Source organism: Podarcis tiliguerta (assembly GCF_965153285.1).
Source record: "Podarcis tiliguerta genome assembly, chromosome: 18".
NCBI lineage: Eukaryota > Metazoa > Chordata > Lepidosauria > Squamata > Lacertidae > Podarcis > Podarcis tiliguerta.
Window position 1 is genome coordinate 475661 of NC_139551.1, and position 9340 is coordinate 485000.

General features: G+C 51.3%; 1 protein-coding gene across 1 annotated transcript in view; it reads left to right on the forward strand.

Annotated features, from left to right (window-relative positions):
- Positions 1–6400: 6400 nt before the first annotated feature.
- The window catches only part of IFI30 (IFI30 lysosomal thiol reductase), a 7191-nt gene continuing 4251 nt past the window's right edge, over positions 6401–9340 (forward strand). The window contains exons 1-3 of the mRNA XM_083421905.1: positions 6401–7081; positions 8933–9115; positions 9206–9280. Of these exons, the coding sequence (XP_083278031.1) occupies positions 6944–7081; positions 8933–9115; positions 9206–9280 (396 nt within the window). The 5' untranslated portion in view covers positions 6401–6943. The remainder of the gene's footprint in view (positions 7082–8932; positions 9116–9205; positions 9281–9340) is intronic.

Genomic DNA, 9340 nt, shown 5'->3' on the forward strand with positions numbered 1-9340 from the left:
TGTGTTGTGTTTTGTGCGTGCGGCAGACCTGGTTCGGGTCCACCATTCGAACCCAGGACCCGTTCCTTTCTGTCTTCCTAGCAGGAAACCCCTTGGGATCTCCCCCCCCCTCAAGAAATGCTCTCTTCCTCTCCCCCCCCCAATAAAATCCATATTTTTGCGCCCTACCAAATGTGTGTGTGTGTGTGAGCTAGGGTTATAACTTTTTGACAACCTCGCAACTCAGTCGGACGAACTTTTGCCTAAAAACGAATTGTCTTGCCATTTCCAAATCTTTGGGGGAAAGGTCGCTTCTCGAAATCAATAAATCGATTTTTGCCTAGGGGACCGTATAATGCATTTTGTAAGCACAGCACGGGTTATAATACAGGAAAAATAGAGCTTGAAAATTTAATTTTTTTTGTTTGGAGCTTGCAAGCTTTCAAATACTTGTGCATTTTTTGTACATTGCACACCCCTTATTGCTTTGAATAAATCGAAGTGGCAGCTTTGCTTTGCTTTGTGCCACAAACGCCATCGAGTTCCCACAACCTTTGAATTCCCCTTTTATTTTTATAGGCCGATTTTTGGGATTCTTTCAGAACATTCTCGGCCGTTTCAGGAAGTTCCGGGCAGCTGGGAAAAGTTCGAAAATGCTCCATGATATTTTTTTTTAAGTGCATGTACTTATGAGTAGCAACCAGACTCCCAACTTTGCTTTTCAGGGTGACCGTTTTGGGGGAAGAATTAGTCCCCTTTTCAATGTTTCCAAGCAAAAGCTCATCCCTCTAGGCCACAGGAAATCTGTATTTTGGGGAGAAAGTCAAAAAATTATAACCCAAGTGTGCATCTCGATTGTGCAAAGGAGTCTTTTACAAAAGTGCCCCCAGTTGCAAAAAACCGTTTCCCCTTTTTAGGTTATACACAGATATGCAATATAACATTTTGACGCACCCCGAATCCTCATTTCCTGCTCTCCCCCATCATCAATTTTGGATGTTGAATTTTTCTGAATTATTCCTGCCCCCGCCGAAGTTTCAAGCAAACGAGAAAGTTCCCTCGAAAACCGTTGTGTATTTGTGTCCGAGATTTGTTACTGTAAGATACATAGATTAAAAAAAGGGGGGGTGGAGGGGAGAATTATTTAAAAGCAAAGTTTTGTACGGTACTTTAAAAATAAAATAAAAGCTGTTCATGCAAAACGTGGCTTTGGGGCGTCGCGGTTATTTCCGTCCCTCCGACTCGGTCTCCTCGTGCGTGAAGGCGAGGCGGAAGAAACATAGTTTTGTAATGAATTGCAGAATTAAGAACAGTAAGGGACCCCCAACGGCCATCTAGTCCAGCCCCCTTTTGCCCCAAACGGTTCTCAAACCCATGACTGTGAGTTAAAGGGTCTCCTGCAGGGCCTGCAAGACAGAGCTGTTCCGCCTGGCCTTTGGTTTGGATTCACTCTGACCCTTCTGTTTCCCTCCCCTTATGGTCTTGATCTATGGGCTACTTTTAAAATGAGGCTGCATTTTAAATGGCATTTTAACCTGTATTTTAAATTGGCTTTTTTCTTTTCCTATGTCTTTATTGTAATTTTACTGGTGTTAGCCGCCCTGAGCCGGGCTCTGGCCGGGGAGGGCGGGGTATACATAAAATTTATTATTATTATTATTATTACTGACTAAGCTTCAATGGACTTAAAATTGAACTTAAAGGGGGTGCATTCATTTTACAACGCTGCAAATCTCCGTGGGTCGCTGGAGCGCTGCGGCGAGTTTATTGTCCCTTTATCACATTTTTTGCCACTTTCTCTGCAGCAAAGAACTCAAGGCGTCCTGCGTGGCTCTCCCCCTTATCTCTGTTTTTAGCCTCACGGCAACCTTGCAAGGTGGGCCGGGAGGGGGCGGCTGGCCCACGCTTCCTCGCCAAGCAGGAATTCGAACCCGGGTCCCAGTCGAATCCCCACAGCAACCCTGCGTGGAGGGAGGTTGGGCTGAACGAGGGACCCCCAAGGTGCTTGCTGGCCAAGCAAGAGGATTCGAACTCAAGTCCCGGCCCAGCACTCGACTTGAGCAGCGACACCCACATTGGCGGGGTTGGGCTGGATGACCTCCGGGTGTCCCTCCCAGCGGTGATCTTTCAATCCCTTGCCAGGGGGAGATCTGGACCTGTTGGCAGAATTTTCCTGGCGGAAAATTGAAGGGATATAAAGGCAAGACGTTCTTATTTTTATTGCGTTTTCTTAGAACCAGCGTTTTAAGGAACAGAATCTCTTGAGAAGGGGAAGAGAAAGAGTGAGGTTTTCTTTCCGGAAAAGAGAAGTGAGACTCACGTGTCTTAATCTGGGGGTGGCAGTTCCCGTTTTTTGAAGGTGGCGAAGCCTGGCTGAAAGAGGAGAGCGCAAAATATGGTCTGAAGCTCAACATCAAAAAAACGAAGATCATGGCTACTGGTCCCATCACCTCCTGGCAAACAGAAGGGGAAGAAATGGAGGCCGTGAGAGATTTGACTTTCTTGGGCTCCATGATCACCGCAGATGGTGACAGCAGCCACAAAATTAAAAGACGCCTGCTTCTTGGGAGAAAGGCGATGACAAACCTAGACAGCATCTTCAAAAACAGAGACATCACCTTGCCAACAAAGGTCCGTATAGTTCAAGCTCTGGTTTTCCAAGTAGTGATGTATGGAAGTGAGAGCTGGACCATCAAGAAGGCTGATCGCCGAACAATTGATGCTTTTGAATTCTGGTGCTGGAGGAGACTCCTGAGAGTCCCATGGACTGCAAGAAGATCAAACCTTTTATTTAAAATGCATCTCTGGGTTATTTCCCCCCAAAATATAGTCTGGCCCCCCACAAGGTCTGAGAGACAGTGGACCGGCCCCCTGCTGAGAAAGGCTACTGACCCCTACTCTAAAGCCTTATTTCCCAACACGACTTTTTGCTTCCTGGAAAGTCCAGGAATCAGTGTGTTTTTACATGAGGAGAATGTGTCCTTTTATTTAAAATGCATCTCTGGGTTATTTGTGGGGCATAGGAATTATTTCATTTCCCCCCCAAAATATAGTCCGGCCCCCCACATGGTCTAAGGGATGGTGGACCGGCCCACGGCTGAAAAAGGCTACTGACCCTTGCTTTAGGGTGCATGGTTTCGTTTCCGCAGGTAAGACTCACCTGAGCATGGGATGGAGATGCTCGCAACATCCCAGCAAACCTCGCTTCTGCATTAGTCAGAGCTTTGGGTCTGAGGCAAAGGAGGCCGGTCTGTGTCTCTCCTCCTTCCAGCGCTCCACCCTGGCTCCTGTTTTCCTGCCTAGCAGCTGGGTGAGGGGGCGGAAGATAAAAGCCCCACCCATGAGCCTGGCGGGGGGGCCCCCTCAGTTGCAGATCTTGCAACCTGGTTCAGCTGCTGATGATGACATTGAGGTCACCGGAAAACTTGTCCCACTGGTTGCGAATCCTCAAGATGATGTTGTAAACAAAATCTGCCCTTCTTCCCTTACGGGGTACACAAGAGCCCATATAGAGTCCTTAAGTGGGTTCCCTATCGGTAGGGACGCAGGTGGTGCTGTGGGTTAAACCACAGAGCCTAGGGCTTGCCGATCAGAAGGTCGGCGGTTCGAATCCCCGCAATGATGGGGTGAGCTCCTGTTGCTCAGTCCCTGCTGCTGCCAACCTAACAATTCAAAAGCACGTCAAAAGTGCAAGTAGATAAATAGGTACCGCTCTGGCAGGAAGGTAAACGGCGTTTCTGTGCGCTGCTCTGGTTCGCCTGAAGCGGCTTAGTCCTGCTGGCCACGTGACCCGGAAGCTGCACGCCGGCTCCCTCGGCCAGTAAAGCGAGATGAGCGCCGCAACCCCAGAGTCGGCCATGACTGGAACTAACGGTCAGGGGTCCCTTTACCTTTACTATCGGTAGGAGAAAATAACAGAGGCCAAGCAGAGAATATTGGGAAGCAAAGCAGCTCGTAAGCCTGATCTTTATTGAACTGTTGCAACAGGGTCCCCACTCCCCACACGCAGGAGGGAGGAGGAACCCAGAACAATGGGGTGCAAGCTCTTATATAGACATTTTAAATTCCCTGCCCCGGAGCTCAAGACCACCTCCCACAAACATCATACCTACATCACAGAAAAGGCGGCCCACAACAGAAATGTGAATGTTGTTTTTCCTGTCTGCCAGGTTATCTGATAACGCCTTGCGTAATTGCCTTTCCTGGTAGTCTAGCCATTCCTTTGAGATGGTGATTTCCCAATTCCTGAGACAATGGGAAGGTTCCCTCGCCCCCCTCCCTCCTTGCAGAGAAAACATTTGGCCAGTTGGGGGTCAAAATGGTTTCAGGGCGGCCTTCCTGTGCTGCTCCAGACATGTGGTTGACATATCTATGTATGTGCTTGCTTGGTACATTTATGAACATTTATTATATGTATATAAGACCTTTATTTTTTTATTACAATGATGCTAACCCTTGCTGGGAGGGACTGGGGGCACGGCCACTGTTACAGGAATTCTACCATCTTAGAATTGTAGTCCCTGATAACGCCTTATCTCAGGCCCGTCCAACTCCCAAGAGACTGCAATCTACTCACAGTATCAAAAGACCGGCTTTGATCTACCCACTAAACTTCATACCCCGGACACCCCCTGCGATCTACCAGTAGCTCCCGATCTACCTGTTGGACCTGCCTGCCTTATCTAATTACCTTTTCTGGGTAGCCTGGCCATAAACTTAGAAATAAATCCTTAGTTCCCAAATCTCTTACACATCATGATATCAGCTGAACAGATATTTGCCAGACTGTATTTACAGGGAGGTGTGAGCCCCTACAGACCAAAGACAATTGGGAAGCTTTTCCCATTTCCTTCCTCTTTGCAGAGAAATATTTGAGGTCAATTTGGGAGAGTCCAAATGGCTTCAGGATTGCTCTCCTGTACTATTTCAGACCTGTTGTCTGAGGATGAGATGGTTAGACAGTGTTCTCGAAGCTACAAACATGAATCTGACCAAACTGCGGGTGGCAGTGGAAGACAGGAGTGCCTGGCGTGCTCTGGTCCATGGGGTCACGAAGAGTAGGACACGACTGAACGACTAAACAACAACAACAACTATTTCAGACATGTGGTTGATATACTTATGTATGTGTTTGCCTTGTACATTTGTGAACATTTATTCTAAATAAGACCTTAGAATTCCTATAAGAAGCTCTCTTTTTAGGAAATCAAAGTTGTTGGGCTTTTCTTTTAGAAAACCAAAGTTTCCTGGGGAACCCTGTAAAGAAGAGGACATGAGGACTCAGATATCTTTAAACGCTTTTCAATAATATTCGTGATCTTTCCCCCTGCCCACCCCCCCACCCCCAGCTATGCCCATGCCTAGTTTGAAGAGCTGAGGATCTGGGGGTTTTGTGACATGCAAACTCCCAAGCGGAAACTGGCGCCTTATCTCTCTCCCTTCCGTGTCAGCTGCCAGTTCCAAAGTCCAACCTTTTGTTGTCAAGCGCAAAAAGTTGCTCAACAGCTTGTGTCAGCAGATCGGCTCCGCCTGGGGGCTTGCACAATTTCCCCTGGTAGGTGGCAAACATCTGGGTCGCTTTAAATTCTTGCAGGCATGCTGGGACCTGAGGCGACCCCCCCCCCCGCCTCCTTACCAGTCTTTCAGTCCACTGTCCAATCTGGACTGGGGGGGGGGTGTCCCCAGAGGAGCCAAATCCTAGGGACGTCGCCCGTCCAATAAAACACTGAGGCTCATTGCCATTCAACTAGCGTGTGCCTGACACCTCATGCCATCGATTATGCGAGGTGGGGCTTATTTCTATTCAAGTTGAAACCCCACCACCACCACTCTCCAGGAACTTCCCATCCCCTCCAACGTTTCTCTCCTGAAAATAGGGACGTCCTATTCCAGCCCCCCACCCCCGTATAGTTCAAGCTCTGGTTTCCCCAGTAGCGATGTATGGAAGTGAGAGCTGGACCATCAAGAAGGCTGATCGCCAAAGAATGGATGCTTTTGAATTCTGGTGCTGGAGGAGACTCTTGAGAGTCCCATGGACTGCAAGAAGATCCAACCTCTCCATTCGGAAGGAAACCAGCCCTGAGTGCTCACTGGAAGGACAGATCCTGAAGCTGAGGCTCCAAGACTTTGGCCACCTCAGGAGAAGAGAAGACTCCCTGGAAAAGACCCTGATGTTGGGAAAGATGGAGGGCACAAGGAGAAGGGGACGACGGAGGACGAGATGGTTAGACAGTGTTCTCGAAGCTACCAGCATGAGTTTGACCCAACTGCGGGAGGCAGTGGAAGACAGGAGGGCCTGGCATGCTCTGGTCCAGGGGGTCACAAAGAGGCGGACACCAGTAAACAACAAATTCCATCCCCGCCAACCTTTCTCCCGTGAAAATAGGGACGTCCCATTCCATCTCTTCCAACGCTTCTCCCCTGGAAATAGGACGTCCTAAGGGAAAGCGGGACTTTCCGGCATCAAATCAGAAACCGACACAGCTTCAAAGAGGATTGCAAAACGGATTTTTTAAAAAACAAAGTATTGTAAACATGTTAGCACGCTAGCAGGCTGGGAGTAAGTTCAGCAGTAAAAAAAAGTTACTTTGAGAATCAAGCTGAGAAAATCAGCTGTAGATTAGTTGTAATATGCAGCAGCAAAAAGACCTGCAACATCTGGAAGCCCCCAAACCGTTTGCTGGTTGTTGCTTTGAAACAGGCGCGCGCAAAGTGGTCTTTCCCCTAAATCTCCGGGTCTGGGGCCTCCCCAAAATCCGGCTCCTCCTTCTCCTCCTCTGGAGCAAGTCAGGGGCCGCCTGAGTCACACACACACAAAACCGCAGCAGAAGAAGACGGACGGGTTGCGAGGAGGAAGAAGAGGGAAAGGGCGGAGCCGGGAAAGGGGTTTTTAAAGAGCCGCCCGTCTCGCCCCCGCTGCGCACTCCGCCTTTCCATTGCGCACAGCCCGGCCCCTCTCCTCGCCATGGCTCCCGGCTGGCTCCTGTCCATAGTCGCTGTATGCTGCCTGGGGGGCACGGCGGGCATCGCCCTGGGGGGCGCCCCTTGCCACTACCCCCCGCACCAGTGGTGCGGATCCAGCGAGATCGCGCAGGCTTGCAAGGTGAGGAAAGGGAAAGCGAAGGTGGAGAAGAAGAGCGCAAACTCTTTGCGCGCAGGCGAGTTGGCAAAGGGGTGGGGGAGGGGTGGCCACCCACGTTGCGGGTGGGGTGGGGGCTTCGAGAGAGGAAGGGGGGCTAGCAGTGGCGACGGGGGGCTTTGTGCGACCCCCCTCCGGGACTCGGAGGAACGGGTGGCTCCGAATGGCTGCTGTGGCGCACGGGTCCTGCTTGGGGGCGGGGGGGGGTGTCTTCCCAGGGGGGCACCACCTCGTTGGCCACTGGGGGGCAGGAGGCTGGATTCCGATGCGCCCCCTTTGGCCTGATTCAACTGCCACAGGGGGTCTTAGGATTCCTAAATGGAGACCCGAGGTGCCCACAAAATTCGCCATGAAGAGTCCGGGCATTCACAAATCTTGGGTGCCAGGGCTATACACGCTGCATGGCAGCCACAGGCACCCACGGGCGCAGGGCCAAGTTGGCACTTCTGCTGTGGACAGAGGCAGTCTACCTTAAGACTGGGGGGGAGGAAGAGTGGGAGGAAGATGTTGCTATCTGGTCTTGCGTGTGCGCTTTGGGGGGCACCTCGCTGTGAAGACAGGGGGCTGGACTCAGTGCTGGGGGTCCCCCATGTAGGGCACCAAGCCAAAGGGCCACAGAATCATCACCATCAGGCCTTTTTTCAGCCAGAGCTCAGTTCCGGCACCTCTCAGGTGGGCCCCATTGCCAATTATAAGCGAAAAAGGTAAAAGGTAAAAGACCCCTGGATGGTTAAGTCCAGTCCAAGGCGACTCTGGGGTTGCGGCGCTCATCTCGCTTTCAGGCCGAGGGAGCCGGCGTTTGTCCACAGACAACTTTCTGGGTCGTGCGGCCAGCAGGACTAAACCGCTTCTGGCGCATGGCGGAAACCAGAGCGCACGGAAACGCCGTTTACCTTCCCGCTGGAGCGGTACCTATTTATCTACTTGCGCTGGTCTGCTTTCGAACTGCTTGCCCTTCATATGCAGCCAAACTCCCATCTCCCATCAGCTTCAACAGGCAGACATGAAGATTTAAAATAGTATTTCATCAGGTACTGCCAATCCCTTAATCCGTGCCAGGAAACAGGTTCCGTACAGGAGTGGCTAAGGGAGCCGCTGTTCTCTGAGGTTCCCTGCAAACACTCGCTATATCATCTTTACAACATCCTTGCGATGTGGGCTAGGCTGAGAGATCGAGGCCCCAAGGCCCCCGGGGAATGCTTTGAAAGGATCTGAGCCAAAGGTCCTGGGTTCAAACTCTGACGGTAGCTCCAGAGAGCAGCTGCCGGCCAGTGCCGGCAGTGCTGAGCTATAGGTGAACCAAGGCTCTGGTTAAGGCTGCAAGATCGAGGCCCAAAGGCAGCTCCTAGCAGAGGCAAAACGTCCCCTCGCTGGGCCAAGCCCAACGCAGCTTTGCATTTACAGCACCCCCATTTTCTCAGCATCTTATTTTTGGGGGGGGTGTTTCCCCGCGGAAAGCCCCACCTCGCTTTTCGGAAGCCGGAAGCTGCCCTCCGCTGCTTTCACTTCCCTCTCGAAAGATGGAGGAAGAAACTGGCCGGGCGAAGGGCCGTTGGGGAGACATCATTATTTATTTTTTTGGTTTTATTTCTATGACATTTTTTGTTCAAATGAATCCCAAAGCAGGGGGTCACAAAGAGTCGGACACGACTAAACGACTAAACAACAACAAATGCTTCTGGTTTTTTTTTTTTTTTAAATGTATATTTCAACATTTCAATGACTGTATTTTCTTTTAGCACCAAGCGTCTAGCGCTTTTGAAGGTAGGCTGCTCCTGCCGCTGGAGGCTTCACCGCCGCTCTTTTCTTTCGCAGGCGGAGAAGCACTGCGCCCGGCTGGGCCCCCCCGGGAAGAAAGCCGACCCCGTCTCCGTCAGCCTCTACTACGAGAGCCTCTGCCCTGCCTGCCGCTCCTTCCTGGTCTTCCAGCTCTTCCCCACCTGGCTTTTGGTGGGCGACGCCATGGAAATCACCCTGGTGCCTTATGGGAACGCCCAGGTCAGTCCCGATCCCCTGGGCAGGGCTGGGGTGGGGAGGCTGTGCCCACCCTCCTTTCCCCTGATGCCGTTCTGTCTCTCTCTCACACAGGAGAAAAAAGGCCCCTCCAAGTGGGAATTTGAGTGCCAGCACGGCCCCGATGAATGCCTGGGCAACTTGATGGAGGTGGGTACACCCTCTGAGGCAGGCCAGGGCCGGCGCGCCAAGACCTCTCTGTCTCCTCCG